General features: G+C 41.5%; 3 protein-coding genes across 3 annotated transcripts in view; 1 reads left to right on the top strand and 2 right to left on the bottom strand.

The window, feature by feature from the left end:
• LOC311108574 (translocating chain-associated membrane protein 2-like) overlaps nt 1–15,891 on the bottom strand; it is a 266,741-nt gene that overhangs the window by 66,666 nt on the left and 184,184 nt on the right. The window lies entirely within an intron of this gene.
• On the top strand, nt 5,999–8,984 carry LOC311108568 (rhomboid domain-containing protein 2-like). Its single transcript, XM_084151222.1, has 4 exons — nt 5,999–6,509; nt 7,065–7,469; nt 7,686–7,833; nt 8,081–8,984. Exons 1-4 carry the CDS (start codon nt 6,323–6,325, stop codon nt 8,568–8,570), a joined length of 1,230 nt encoding a protein of 409 aa, XP_084007348.1. The 5' UTR covers nt 5,999–6,322; the 3' UTR covers nt 8,571–8,984.
• On the bottom strand, nt 14,335–15,417 carry LOC311108582 (uncharacterized protein). The gene is made up of 2 exons (XM_084151236.1): nt 14,723–15,417; nt 14,335–14,591 (listed from the first exon to the last, which is right to left on the bottom strand). Exon 1 carries the CDS (start codon nt 15,324–15,326, stop codon nt 14,895–14,897), a length of 432 nt encoding a protein of 143 aa, XP_084007362.1. The 5' UTR covers nt 15,327–15,417; the 3' UTR covers nt 14,335–14,591; nt 14,723–14,894.

Here is a 15,891-nt window from a genome sequence, read left to right on the forward strand (position 1 = left end):
TCCTCTATGAGGCTGTGGAGGGATCCAAATTGTGGATTTAAAAGAAAGCATGAATCATCAGCGTACAATGACATCTTTGTTTTTAAGCCCTTGATTTCTAACCCCTTGATATTATTGTTGGATCTGATTTTAATAGCTAACATTTCGATGGCCATAATAAATAGATATGCAGATAGTGGACAACCTTGTTTTACTCCTCTTGACAGTTTAAAACTTTCTGAGAAGTAGTCATTATTTACTATTTTACACCTAGGGTTACTATACATACTGTAACTTTAACCCATTTTATAAGAGATTCTCCAAAATTGAAATTTATTCCAGGCATTTATATATAAATTCCAGTCGTACTTTATCAAAAGCCTTTTCAAAGTCAGCTATGAATACCAGGCCTGGTTTCCCAGATTTTTCATAGTGTTCTATTGTTTCCAATACTTGTCTTATATTATCTCCAATGTATCATCCATGTAAACAACCTGTCTGATTAGGATAAATAATACCCGACAATACCTTTTTAATTCTATACGCTATACATTTTGCTAGAACTTTTGCATCACAACACTGAAGTTTAAGGGGCCTCCAATTTTTTTAATGGACCGGATCTTTATATTTACCACTTGGATGCTGTTTCAGTAATAATGAAATCAGACCTTCTTGTTGAGTATCTGATAATCTACCATTTTTGTAGGTGTGGTTAAAACATGCTAATAAGGGTCCTCTGAGTATATCAAATGAGGTTTGGTATACCTCGACTGGTATGCCATCCAACCCTGGAGTTTTCCCAGACTTAAAGGCTTTAATTGCATCAAGAAGTTCCTCCTCTGTAATTTGGCCTTCAGAAGAGTCTTTCTGTACAACTGTTTATTTTACATCATTAATAGAAAAAAAATATATACAATTATCTTCGGTTAGTGGAGATGGAGGAGACTGAAACGAAAACATATGCTTAAAGTTATAGGCTATTTATTAAATCTGTTTGCCAGCTCCAGGTAGGCTACACAAGTGGCACAAATTGACTTGCAATGACTCCAGTGATATCTTAATTTCAACATATTTATTGTATCAAATGGTAGGCTACAGTATCCTACAATGGCATACAAATTAATAGCATACTTGATGGCCGGTGACTCAGCTGCCTGCTGTGGCTCTAAAACACACACACAAAAACACGGCCCTCCCCCTTCCTACTGCTCATTCAGTAACAACCTGCCTGCTCACTGCCTGGTAGTCAGCAGCAGGTCACAGTGAAAAATATGTTTTGTTTGAAGAAATGCCATGTTTACCCCCCGCGACATCGTTTTCAAAGTAGCCCAAATGTTAGCAAAACTGCGGACATGGCAACCCTGCACTGAAGCATCTGCTCGTTGCATGGTAACAATAGTCTCTCTGCCTGGTTGGGTTTCTGGTGAGCAAACCAACTATTTTGTGCACTACTGCCACCTACAGTGGGATCCAGTGCAGGACAGCAGAATATAAAACACCCACTGGTACATAACATGTCATGTAATGTCACTACAATAATTGTTCCCTTGCTGTAATTAATGAAGAACAAAAAAACAGTCTGACACAAATAATTGCAATTTCAAAAGCTTTATTGAAAATGCATATTTCAAACATTTTTTGTAGTTTTTTTATTTTAAAGAATAGTGCATGTCTCAAAATATTAGAACGAGACCAATATGTGTATTTTTCTAAACATAGTTCCTGTGTCTGAAATTAAGTTTCTGTGTGTATTGGAGGAGTAAGCAATACTCAAAATATCTGTGTGTGTGTGTGTTGTAGTAGTAGATGGCCATTATTTATTCAAACATCTAAGTTTGGGCAGCAGCCACTGGAGAAACCTGTCAATCAAACAGGAGAATAAATAGTAGTTTTCACTTACACATCAGATAGCTGCTCTTTCTCTGCTACCTCATTCTATTTCTATAATTCTCTACCTCATTCTATTTCTATAAATCTCAAAAATGCCCTTGTTATGTTCTACTTCTCCTTCTTCTATTTCCTCACCTCTTCCTCAGACTCTTCTTTTCCTCTTTCTTGTCCTCCTTACTTTCTCCAACATTTTCCACCTGCTTCATGTTACTAGCCTGCTCTTGCTTCACTCTCTTTTTTGCCTTGCCCTTTTTCCTTTTGACCTTCCCTTCCTGAATAATGTGGACAAGGAGATAAAGTAATATAAGCTTATGGCTATTTTCTACTCTTGAGCTACAATATCTAGAGTTATGATATACTGTAGGACATATGGCCAATATCCCCTTCCTGTTTCCTCTCACCTGTGGGTACACTCCTGCCATTTTCTGCGCCGTTTCCTGGAGCAGCTTCCTGCTGTTCTCACTCAGGTTGGTGATGGGGGCCAGGCGAGGGCTTCCTTTATTGGTGATGGGGGCCAGGCAAGGGCTTTCTGTATTTCCTCTCACCTGTGGGTACACTCCTGCCATTTTCTGCGCCGTTTCCTGGAGCAGCTTCCTGCTGTTCTCACTCAGGTTGGTGATGGGGGCCAGGCGAGGGCTTCCTGTATTGGTGATGGGGGCCAGGCAAGGGCTTTCTGTATTTCCTCTCACCTGTGGGGCCACTCCTGACATTTTCTGGAGCAGCTTCCTACCGTTCTCGCTCAGGTTGGTGATTGGGGCCAGGCGAGGGCTGTGGTGGTATGGTAAGTACTCCACAGCAGGCGGAGCAACAATGACAGGGATGTTGGGTTTGGCCACAATAATCTGTACAGACATAGGGTCAAACAATTGAGATGTGACACACACTAGTGATGCGCGGGTTGACTCATAACCAGAAGTCCCGCGGTTATATCCACAGGGCGGCGGATTTAGGGTCATGAAATATTGTTGAATAAACAGAAAACAATACATTAAAAAATCCATAAATGTATAATTATTGTGCAAGTTATATCTATAGGCTATTTGGCATTAGTGCGTAAGCCTAAACTTTAGGGCATAACTTGACGCGCGCCAGATAGACTACACACCAATCACCAAACGCTTTAATTCAATAAGAGAAAAGCTACGAAATGGAAAGTTGAAAATAAAGAAGGGACGGCCAGAAAAGTAATGTTTGGAAAATATTTGGTGAAGTGTTAAAAGAGGATGATGGCAGTGCCTATGTTATGTGTGATGATTGTGAGGCACTATAGAAATTCGACAGTCACAAGAGGGGGATTCAAATAGGCCTATGGCACGTCAAGGGAACAAACAGCCTACTGTTCAGATGGATTAAATGGAAACTGAAATCTGGACACTGACTGTAGATCTTTAACCTCTCACAGTCTTAATATTAACTCCTGCAGAATTAAGCATTTCTTGCAGTAAAATGATAGGCTACACCAAATGTAGGCTTTATTTTGACTCGGGAACAGCAGTGGAGAAATATGATTTCTTTCAGCATCTTGAGGGAATGCGAATGCGCAGCTAGGGACTGCTTTATCAGCATCATAAAAGCTGATAATATTTCAACCACATAAAATGTGCATCCAAGCCAAACTGAAATCTTATCAGAAACATGTCTGGTCGTTTTCAACCCGTCAAACTGATGTCATTTGGAAATTTTGCACAGAAAATGTTTCCCTTTTTTTCTTGAGTTATTGCATTTTCTTCTTGATCCCTAAACGTTTTTGGTTTATTTAGTCTTCTCTCTAATTATAGACAAGTTGACTAACAAATAGCCTACCAAAATGTTGGAAATTATAAGCAGAAACATATCCAAATTAGGCACAAAAAAATCCTGCACCCCCTGCTAAGAAATCGTTCTGACGGTGTTCTATATTTGCGGGTTAGGGTCAGGTGCGGGCCTCAGATTTTCACTTTATCACATATAGTCGGGCGGTTGCGGCTGGGTTATTAGCAATTGCGGGTGGGTTCGGTTGAACAAACAGCTGACCCGCGCACCACTAACACACACACACACACACACGTAAGAGCCTACCAGTCGAGGGTCCTTCAGTGAAGCCCCTTTTCTCAGTGGTTCCTTTGAAGGCCCTGGACTGTCCTCAGCAGAGGCATCATTGCCATTATCACGCTGTGTGTCATAGAGCTAGTTGGTCATAGTCCATTCTTCACATTCAGTCAAAGAGTTACTCAAATACATGCTGCAGAACATACCAGAAAGTCTGACTCATCGAAGGATTGGAGAGAAAGATCGTCGTCCTCTACCATATCCCTCACTTTAAGCCTTGTCAGCTTTCCATCCTCCTCATCCTTCACTTTCAGCGGTGGTGTCCTCCTTTCATGATCCTCATCATCAGACTGTGTATCAGAGTAAACTAGTCAGAGACTAATCTCTTTACAGTGATGTCACTCAACAAAGACATGGTGTACAACTGTCTTACCTCAGATTCACAGTCAGTGAAGGAGTAGATAGAGATGTCAGAGTTGGAGGATGAGATCACCCCATCATAATTTCTATCCATCAGCCGAGTCACCCTTCCAGACTGAGGAGACAGACAAAGGCATGTACTTAGGGCAGCCATAGAATACACTGGCATTGACTGTCAAGAAAATGTTGAATATTTAGGCAATCCAACATAGTTGTACAAGTAGTGAGTAATTTATGGGTAATTGAAAATGCAAGTGTATTGAAATGCAATAAATGCAACTCCCATAACATTAGGGATAGGGCTAAAGACTTTCCATACTGTAGGATTCTTTAGCATTTCTAATGAATGATTGTCAATTCAACCAAGCCAACCAAAATGGCCATATGAATCAACAGATTGATCTATCTGTTCTGTCTCTATGGGAACAGCAGAGATGTCTGACCTGGCTAAGAGGCTCTGGATTGATGTCCCATCCATCCCCAGATGTCTGTTCCTGCCCACAGCTCACAATGATTGGCTGTGAACAGTAAAGAAAAAATGTAACACTCTTTTGCTCATTTTGGCCTTGGAAATAACTTGGAAATAAATGATGTAGCTATCAATAAATAATTTAAGTAGCTACTGTTATGTGGTTGATTTGAATGTGACATACAGGCCTTTTGTGGATCTGAGGGGTCTGCACTGATGTAGACTGTCAAGACAATATTCCATTTCAAATGTGGTTAGATAAGGAGGGATATCTGCACTTGCTTTTACTGTGATAACTGCAGTTTGTACATGCAGCATAACTAATGTTTATGTGTTATTGTTTTCAGGTCAGATTTGACTTACAGGCCTTGGCCTTCTGCGCACTTTGCCGGTTGGCCACATCACAGAATCAGGGGTGTTCACCCTCACTGGATTCAACTGTCAACACAACACTCCATTTAAAAGGTGATAACAAAAACAGAAGATTTTTTAAATATATATATATATTTGATATTTACCACATAAGGGCGGCGCCTTAAAGCTCTTTTGATTCTCTCATCATTATGATTCATCTTGCTTTCTGAGGGATACATTTCCATCAATTGATTGGCACAAAACATATCCTGGCACATACACGCATAAAGGGCATGTCCCAAATGGCACCCCAGTGCCCATATATTGCACTTATTTTGACCTGAGCCCAATGGGCACAGGTCAAAAGTAGTACACTACAGGGTGCCATTTGGGACCAAAGAATGTAAGAGCCTACCAGACGTTCTAAACTCCAAGGACGGGTCTATCCAACCGTTTCCAATCGTAGTATTTATTCTCTGCACAGTGTCAGCTAGGGCAGACTATGCACCTGAAACAACCTTACTGAAGAAAGCGATTGTACTGATGATATCAAAGCTGAACACAGTTTATGTAGTGAATTTATGCTTGGTTACGTCACAATAGGTCACAGTTTTATGGGCGCGCATAATACGTCACAGGAAAGGCTTGTATGGGACTGGACTGGTGGTATCTCCCCCTGGTCGTAATTTATAACTGTCAAATAAAATCTATCTAGCTATCTAACTGAAATGGCTGTAGAGGACTCTTTGATCATCACATTTGAGGCACATGTCAGCAGGTGGCAGTGTCTTCAAATGCAGCACTTGATGATCTGAGCAACAGTTGAGCAACTTTGTGGTTGTGACGAATCCAAATGCGGAAGTCCAGTACATTTGTTTTTGCTTAGCAAGCTTGCCCGCCTATTTCTACAATTCATCTTCTTAAACTCTGATTTTGAACTTAACCACACTGCTAACCTTATGCCCAACCTTAAATTAAGACCAAAAAGCCTATTTTTGTTTTCATTAATTTTTACGATATAGCCTATTTGTACTTTGTGGCTGTGTTATCTAGTGGGAACCTCTAGCTAGCTAGCTACCTACAATCTGGCTAAAGTGTTGCGCAATATTGGAGGAAAAGTTGATTGATTATTGTGCTTGATTATCCAAGTACTAGTTTGACAAATATGCATTGGTCATCAAAATGATATCCCGAATAATTTTAAAACATATGGTTCAGAGGTTCAAGAGTTTTACTCCTGAGTTCAGGCTCACGAGTGGGATTGTTGCTGTCATTATAGTATCATTTGTTTTGTTTACTGTCACTACATATTTCGGTTTATCAGAGGATGTCTTCAGTCTTGGAACGACAGTTTTTGGCAATGGGCATGGTAAGTTAGCTAGGAGGGTCTGAGTGAATCAACAGTTATATATGCTCAGTAGCTACTTTGTATGAGAGTGTTGTAACGTTAGCTAGCTTGCTAGAATGGTGGTCCTCTGTAGCTCAGCTGGTAGAGCACGGCTCTTGTAACGCCAAGATAGTGGGTTCGATCCCCGGGACCACCCATACACAAAAATGTATGCACGCATGACTGTAAGTCGCTTTGGATAAAAGCGTCTGCTAAATGGCATATTATTATAATAATAATAATAATAATAATAATAATAATATGCCATTTAGCAGACGCTTTTATCCAAAGCGACTTACAGTCATGCGTGCATAAATTTTTTTGTGTATGGGTGGTCCCGGGGATCGAACCAACTACCTTGGCGTTTCAAGCGCAGTGCTCTACCAGCTGAGCTACAGAGGACCACATTATTATTATTATTAAAACTTATAGCTAATGTAACAGATGGTGCCAGTAGGCTACAGCACAACACACCAGTGTAGCTTATGTCTGTCAACCCTATCATTTATGTTTTAATCCTTTCCTCTTCCTTTGCAGTGCACAAGCTCATCACATACTCCTTCCACCACAAGACAGTGACCCAGCTACTCCTCAGTATTGGGGTTCTGGTGCCCCTCTGTGGAGGCATTGAGAAGAGTGTGGGCACTGTTCGGTTCCTCCTCATGTTTCTGCTGCTCTCTATCAGCACAGGGGTGTTGTACACCATACTGGGTCTGCTACTGTTTGGTGCATCTGCCCAGAACCAGGTGGAGGGGTTCATTCCAGTGTCCCTCTCCCTTATGGGTATGGCCACAGTGCACTCCCGTATGGTTAAGGGCTTTCTTTTCGGGGTCACTGTACCCATGTTAGCCCTGCCCTGGCTGTTTCTGTTCATCATAACACTTTTGGTCCCACACACTGTCTTCCTTTGCAATGCCATCGCCATCATCGCAGGGGGGATCTGTATCCTTACTCCAACCTCATTGTGGTTCAAAATAACTGATACACTCCTCTGCAGTATGTCACAGCTTTATAAGTGTGCTTAGTAGTGTAGTTAAGTGGTAATAGGTTATAGGTGTTGTATATGAATCCTGCTGCTGAACATTATGGCATGTTTGTTTAGAAAAAATATTGCATCACTGCGTCACACATTCTCCTTAACTTGCACTGGTGAAACAGACGGAAAGGGCTGGCTCTCACTTCTGGACATGTCCGATGCCAGGGCATCAGTGCTGGACAAGAAGATGCCTTTCAGGCTGCTGAGGAACATTGGTGTCCTGTATGTCCCTGCATCAACAGAGGAGAGAAGGAAGACGGTCCACCCACCGTGAGTACTAAGAAAGCACCAGACATATCATTTATCAGTCAAGACAAGAGGTCATTAAATAACAATTGCTGTGTGCAAGCCAGAGCACATAATGTACTACAGTATAATGAGGTGCAGTTATAATTGATGATCCTCAGCTGTAATTGAATACTGTACAATAGGCACCTAGTGGTCCCCCATGATTAGATAGAGAATTACTGGTATAGATAGGCTCTCTGAATTCTGTCCACGTTCTCATTGATTGCAGAATCATTCCAACCCCAGGCTCCTACCCAGTCCAAGCCTACGCTCCAGTGTCCTTTACCTCCAACCTACAGGCTACCGAGACCACACCAAAGACATTTGAAGGCTGGGCCCACTCCTACTATACACAGGGGAGCCCTGTTCAGCTCTCAGGTTATTACGGACACAACCATGGATATGGCCTCAAGCATAGCTTTGGGCCAAGTCACGGACATAGTCACGAACATGGACACAGCTGCAGCCACAGCCAAGGTTATGGACATAGTCACGAACACAGCTTCGGCCATGGACTCAGTCATGGGCATGCATCTGCCTCTCAAACCAGCAGTCACTGGGCTCCAGTGGCTCAACATCCACATTCTCAACATTCCCACCTCAGTCCACTGTCTGTGTCTGTCAGTGCCCCCCAGAGTTTCACAGCAAAGATGCCGGAGTCACTGCCAGAATCTGTGATGGTTCACCCAGGAGCACCTGTGTCTTCACTGACAGATTGATGACTTCAATCCGTAACGGCAAAACTCGCTATAGCTCGATTGAAATGTAAAGGCAATGTTCGCGAAGACCGGAAATTACATTTACATTTCAAGCGTGCTATTTTCAGCAATCACAATCCTTGTAAAAACGTCAACTCTTGGTATAACTAATAACATTAAAAAAATACAAATGTCAGTGTGGTTATAAGCCGCTATAGCTCTGAACTACGGCGATACGGATTTAATCGAGCCCATAGTTGTCATTCAATGTGTTTTCTGTCTCATGTTATACATTGAGATGTAATATGCTTGGACAAGTGTTTTGAGGCAGTACTTGAAGGTCCACTTTTTCTTCACTGATGTTTTTGGTTTTAATATACAAGCAGGCTCTGAATGTTCAAGGTCAAATCAATGCAATAAAGGGTTTGCTTGTCAGTTGATTGTAAGACCACTCCTTTTGGCTTGTGTGTTTTGTACTTTGTGTTTTTTTACACATACGGTAGACAAATCTCTTGGTACTCTTGATTTATACAACCTAGATTAAAACAACGTTTTTCAAAACCCTTAGTAAACCAGAACAGTTTTTAGTTCAAACTAAACATTTTTATCACACTAATGTATTATCAGTTTTTCCCCCTTAACTACACTTAACAAAATATAAATGCAACATGTAAAGTGTTGGTCCCATGTTTCATGAGCTGAAATAAAAGATCCCAGAAATTTTCCAAACGTACAAAAAGCTTCTTTCTCTAATTTTGTATACAAATTTGTTTAAATCTCTGTTAGTGAGCATTTGTCCTTTGCCAAGATAATCCATCCACCTGACAGGTGTAGCATATCAAGAAGCTGATTAAACAGCTTGATCATTACACAGGTGCTTCTTGTGCTGGGGACAATAAAAGAGCCACTCTAAAATGTGCAGTTTTGTCACACAACACAATGCTACATATGTCTCAAGTTTTGAGGAAGCGTGCAATTGGCATGCTGACTGCAGAAATGTCCACCAGAGATGTTGCGAGAGAATTTAAAATTCATTTCTGTACCATAAGCAGACTCCAACGTCGTTTTAGAGAATTTGGCAGTACGTCCAACCGGCCTCACAACCGCAGACCACGTGTAACCACGCCACCCCAGGACCAGCAGAGTGCCCAATGGTGGCGGTGGGGTTATGATATGGGCAAGCAATGAACAGCAACTTCGCACAGCTGTTGAAGAGTGACACAACATTCCACAGGCCACAATCAACAGCCTGATCAACTCAATGCGAAGGATATGTGTCGTGCTGCTTGAGGGAAATGGTGGTCACACCAGATACTGTTTGGTTTTCTGATCCACGCACCTACCTTTCTTTTAAGGTATCTGTGTTCTTAGAATAAAATACAAAATAGCATCCACTCACCACTAAATTAGATCCATTACATTCAGTTTGTTTTGCAATGCATCGTTCAAAAATTTTGGAAATTCAGAAGCAGGGGACAAGTGGGTGAGGTGATCAAGAGTGTGGGCTACAAGGGCAGATTATGATGTAATCTTTGGAAAATTAACTAGTCGTGCACAGTAAAGAGAAGCCATAAATGACAACCAAGACTAAATAAAGCAAATCAATGATCTCCATTTATTATTTCTTTACAAATGCATGCTTTAAAGTTACTGTTTATATACAAATAGCTATTTTGCATATAAAACTGGATCAAGTGGTAAGAGTCATGTAACACAGGTCAATTTTAAAAAGGCACATTTCTTATTTAAATGACAACATGTACCATACCATATTTGATTCTGTATCACTACAATAGTTGAGGGTTTCTCTATTAAAAGAAACACAAAATGACGTGCTAAAATGATAGACTGCTGAACATCACCCGTATATCATCCACTTGATTCTATTTCATACGGTTACAGAACCTCAGAAAATTGAAGTAAATATTTAGTATTTAGGCTTTCAACCATCAGCATAAGAAAATAAAACTAGATAAAGTTCTTACATATACATATCCCAGAATTAGTGATTATCAGAACACACATAAATGACAGTTAATAGATGTATTCATGTTGTACTGCAAGTGCACATACAATACAACACATATTGCATTGCCTAAATGCCGTGGTAGTGTCCAGCTAAACATAACTAGTCGGTACTAAGCCTTACAGTGGGAGAGCATGAGAAAAAAACACCTGGGCATTTTTACAGTAAACCACCATTTAATCTACAACCTTTTCGTTTAATGAACCGATGAAGAACAAGGCTCAATGACTAAACAGTTACTGCAATTTAAATGTAGGAATTGTACAGTACATGGTACAATATGAATGTGCTACTAGTATGCATATTTGACTAATCTTGCACTGCTCTCTGTATTTACACAACCTTCGTGCATCTGAATAGGCAGCCATGTTGAACTTGTAAATACATTTAAAGATGCAAATATAGAATGCTTTCAATGCCGTAGACATTTCACGAGTTAATTTACAATATATTACTTTTTTTATCGCCTTGTGGGGATCTTCACAGCATGATAAACGTCCAGAGGCAATATTTCATATCATAATCACCTCTGTTTGCGCCTAGTTTCACTTACAAAAACGATGTGTAACATTCAATGTATAATATCTCCAATTTTTCTAATCTGATGGGAAACAATGAAGGTCTGCACTCTATTTTATAAAAAAATCTATTGGTTTATTCCAAAATGTTCCATAACCTTAAAAGGAGCGCGTGGACCAAATCTACACTGAACAAAAATATAAACGCAACATGCAACTATTTCAAAGATTTTACTGAGTTACAGTTCATATAAGGAAATCAGTCAATTGAAATGAATAAATTAGGCCCTAATCTATGGATTTCACATGACTGGGAATTCAGATATGGAACACGCTGTCGTACACGTCAATCCAGAGCATCCCAAACATGCTCAATCAGTGACATGTCTGGTGAGTATGCAGGCCATGGAAGAACTGGGACATTTTCAGCTTCCAGAAATTGTGAACAGATCCTTGTGACATGGGGCCGTGCATTATTGTGCTGAAACGTGAGGTGATGGTGGCGGATGAATGGCACGACAATGGGCCTCAGGATCTCGTCACGGTATCTCTGTGCATTCAAATTGCCATCGATTTAAAATGCAATTGTGTTCATTGTCCGTAGCTTATGCCTGTCCATACCATAACCCCACCACCACGGGGCACTCTGTCCACAATGTTGACATCAGCAAACCGCTCGCCCACATGGCGCCATACACGCTGACTTCTACCTGGTACAGTTGAAACCGGGATTCATCCGTGAAGAGCACACTTCTCCAGCATGCCAGTTGCTATCGAAGGTGAGCATTTGCCCACAGAAGTCAGTTACGACGCCAAACTGCAGTCAGGTCAAGACCCTGGTGAGGACGACGAGCATGCAGATTAGCTTCCCTGAGACGGTTACTGACAGTTTGTGCAGAAATTATTCTGTTGTGCAAACCCACAGATTCATCAGCTGTCCGGGTGGTTGGTCTCAGACGATCCCACAGGTGAAGGAGCCGGATGTGGAGGTCCTGGGCTGGCGTGGTTACACGTGCACAAAATTTGAGAGAAATAAGCTTTTTGTGTGGATGGAAAATGTCTGGGATCTTTTATTTCAGCTCATGAAACATGGGACCAACACTTTACATGTTGCGTTTATATTTTGTTCAGTGTACATGAAAGGCCTGGGGGTTAGGGGTCGATTTGGAGTATGAGCCCATTCCCAACCAATCTTGAATGAATTGCACTACCTCTCAGCACGAGTCTCTACAAAATGCTGTCAGTAAGATTACACAACAAGACAATAAGTACAACAAACATTCATTCATACGTCTTTCCATTTAGTGATTATGTGCTGACACGTTACCTCCAAAAACAGTTTAAAACTGTTTTCCGTTACCACTCACCCTCCACCCGAAAGAAATAGGTTAACATATGGGGTTGTGAGGGTGTGCTGTAACGTTAACTTAATCTTCCTTAGCTCCACACGTCCTGAGAGTAGCGGCCCTTGGTCATCAGCTTCTTGATGTAAGCCACAGCCTGTGTGTGTGTGAGACCTCCCACCTCCTCAACGATGTCATAGAAGGAATTCTGCACATCCCGCGCCATGTTCCGAGCATTCCTAGGAAAAGACAAGTGGCAGCCATATTTACAGTAGGCACACAATAATGATGGATTTTCTCTTTCAAAAAACCCTCAAAGCTTGTACATGTACTGTGCCTTCAGGAAGTATTCACACCCACATTTTGTTGTGTTACAGCCTGAATTTAAAATGGAATAAATTGAGATTTTCTGTCACTGACCTACACACAACACCCCATAATGTCAAAGTGGAATTATGTTTTTAGAAATGTTTAGAAAGCTATAAAAAATGAAAAGCTGAAATGTCTTGAGTCAATATGTATTCAACCCATTTGTTATGGCAAGCCTAAATAAGTTCAGGAGTAAAAATATGCTTAACAACTCACATAATAAGTTGCAATAATAGTGTTTGACATGATTTTTGAATGAACACGGCCCTCCCCCTTCCTACTGCTCATTCAGTAACAACCTGCCTGCTCACTGCCTGGTAGTCAGCAGCAGGTCACAGTGAAAAATATGTTTTGTTTGAAGAAATGCCATGTTTACCCCCCGCGACATCGTTTTCAAAGTAGCCCAAATGTTAGCAAAACTGCGGACATGGCAACCCTGCACTGAAGCATCTGCTCGTTGCATGGTAACAATAGTCTCTCTGCCTGGTTGGGTTTCTGGTGAGCAAACCAACTATTTTGTGCACTACTGCCACCTACAGTGGGATCCAGTGCAGGACAGCAGAATATAAAACACCCACTGGTACATAACATGTCATGTAATGTCACTACAATAATTGTTCCCTTGCTGTAATTAATGAAGAACAAAAAAACAGTCTGACACAAATAATTGCAATTTCAAAAGCTTTATTGAAAATGCATATTTCAAACATTTTTTGTAGTTTTTTTATTTTAAAGAATAGTGCATGTCTCAAAATATTAGAACGAGACCAATATGTGTATTTTTCTAAACATAGTTCCTGTGTCTGAAATTAAGTTTCTGTGTGTATTGGAGGAGTAAGCAATACTCAAAATATCTGTGTGTGTGTGTGTTGTAGTAGTAGATGGCCATTATTTATTCAAACATCTAAGTTTGGGCAGCAGCCACTGGAGAAACCTGTCAATCAAACAGGAGAATAAATAGTAGTTTTCACTTACACATCAGATAGCTGCTCTTTCTCTGCTACCTCAATCTATTTCTATAATTCTCTACCTCATTCTATTTCTATAAATCTCAAAAATGCCCTTGTTATGTTCTACTTCTCCTTCTTCTATTTCCTCACCTCTTCCTCAGACTCTTCTTTTCCTCTTTCTTGTCCTCCTTACTTTCTCCAACATTTTCCACCTGCTTCATGTTACTAGCCTGCTCTTGCTTCACTCGCTTTTTTGCCTTGCCCTTTTTCCTTTTGACCTTCCCTTCCTGAATAATGTGGACAAGGAGATAAAGTAATATAAGCTTATGGCTATTTTCTACTCTTGAGCTACAATATCTAGAGTTATGATATACTGTAGGACATATGGCCAATATCCCCTTCCTGTTTCCTCTCACCTGTGGGTACACTCCTGCCATTTTCTGCGCCGTTTCCTGGAGCAGCTTCCTGCTGTTCTCACTCAGGTTGGTGATGGGGGCCAGGCGAGGGCTTCCTGTATTGGTGATGGGGGCCAGGCAAGGGCTTTCTGTATTTCCTCTCACCTGTGGGGCCACTCCTGACATTTTCTGGAGCAGCTTCCTACCGTTCTCGCTCAGGTTGGTGATTGGGGCCAGGCGAGGGCTGTGGTGGTATGGTAAGTACTCCACAGCAGGCGGAGCAACAATGACAGGGACAGGGCTGGGAGGAGTCAGAGGCTTTGGGACATCCTCTGGAGAGGGCAGGGCCCGTAGGGCTTCAGCCAGGGTCCAGGGTGCTGAGGTCACAAGAGGAGAAAGGCAAGTCTGGCCAGGCACAGGACCAGAGACTTTCCCTGGGCTCTGTAATACCAGAAACAACAAACAAACTGTCAGGACAGTGCTATGTTATACACAATCTCTAGATATACTGTATAACTAATCTATAAATACATTAGATACATGACTACACTCAATAAGTAAGAGTAACTTACAAAGCGCTGGACTTCATACTTCTTTTTTTCAAGCTTGAGGAGCCTGTTCTTGGCTATGCTGGTCTTCATTTCTGCCATGCTCTCTACCATTTCGGCCATCTCTCCAGTGCATTTCTTGAAAGCCACTTTCAACCTTTCCAAGTCATTCAGCCAACTGTCCAGGTCTACTGCCTCAAGATCTCATTTTGCTGCAGTTTCTCTTCATCACTTGGATCAGTGCCCTCAACTCCTCGCCCCTCCTCCCATTGTCTTCCCTATTCACATCTTCATCCCTCAGTCTTTCATCCTTCCTCCTCCCCATCCACTTCTCAATCCAGGCTCTGAAGCATCCCTCATTCTTCTTCTGCCTCTCTTGGTTGATGTCCAGACCGTCATTGACCGTCTTCAGGCCTTCCTCCAGGTCAAGCTCTATGGAGGCCAGGTTTTCTTTAATTCTCCTCAGGCTCTCCTCATTGGTGTTGGTCCACTGTGTCTTCTTGTCCAGCTGCTGCCTGCAGGGCCGGACAGAAGGGACCACCTCCATCTGGCGTGACACCTTCTTCAGGGCACTCACAGAGGCAGGGAGAGGGATGTTGGGTTTGGCCACAATAATATGTACAGACATCGGGTCAAACAATTGAGATGTGACACACACTAGTGATGCGCGGGTTGACTCATAACCAGAAGTCCTGCGGTTATATCCACAGGGCGGGGGATTTAGGGTCATTAAATATTGTTGAATAAACAGAAAACAATACATTAAAAAATCCATAAATGTATAATTATTGTGCAAGTTATATCTATAGGCTATTTGGCATTAGTGTGTAAGCCTAAACTTTAGGGCATAACTTGACGCGCGCCAGATAGACTACACACCAATCACCAAACGCTTTAATTCAATAAGAGAAAAGCTACGAAATGGAAAGTTGAAAATAAAGAAGGGACGGCCAGAAAAGTAATGTTTGGAAAATATTTGGTGAAGTGTTAAAAGAGGATGATGGCAGTGCCTATGTTATGTTTGATGATTGTGAGGCACTATAGAAATTCGACAGTCACAAGAGGGGGATTCAAATAGGCCTATGGCACGTCAAGGGAACAAACAGCCTACTGTTCAGATGGGTTAGATGGAAACTGAAATCTGGACACTGACTGTAGATCTTTAACCTCTCACAGTCTTAATATTAACTCCT

Source organism: Coregonus lavaretus (genome assembly GCF_964263955.1).
Source record: "Coregonus lavaretus genome assembly, chromosome: 33".
Lineage (NCBI taxonomy): Eukaryota > Metazoa > Chordata > Actinopteri > Salmoniformes > Salmonidae > Coregonus > Coregonus lavaretus.

Bases quoted from the DNA above. Each gene is read 5' to 3' on its own strand.
- LOC311108582 (XM_084151236.1), bottom strand. From the start codon at position 15,326: ATGTCTGTACATATTATTGTGGCCAAACCCAACATCCCTCTCCCTGCC.
- LOC311108568 (XM_084151222.1), top strand. From the start codon at position 6,323: ATGATATCCCGAATAATTTTAAAACATATGGTTCAGAGGTTCAAGAGT. The intron at 6,510-7,064 runs GTAAGTTAGCTA...CTTCCTTTGCAG, and splicing joins AGTTTTTGGCAATGGGCATG to TGCACAAGCTCATCACATAC. The intron at 7,470-7,685 runs GTATCCTTACTC...CTGGTGAAACAG, and splicing joins CATCATCGCAGGGGGGATCT to ACGGAAAGGGCTGGCTCTCA.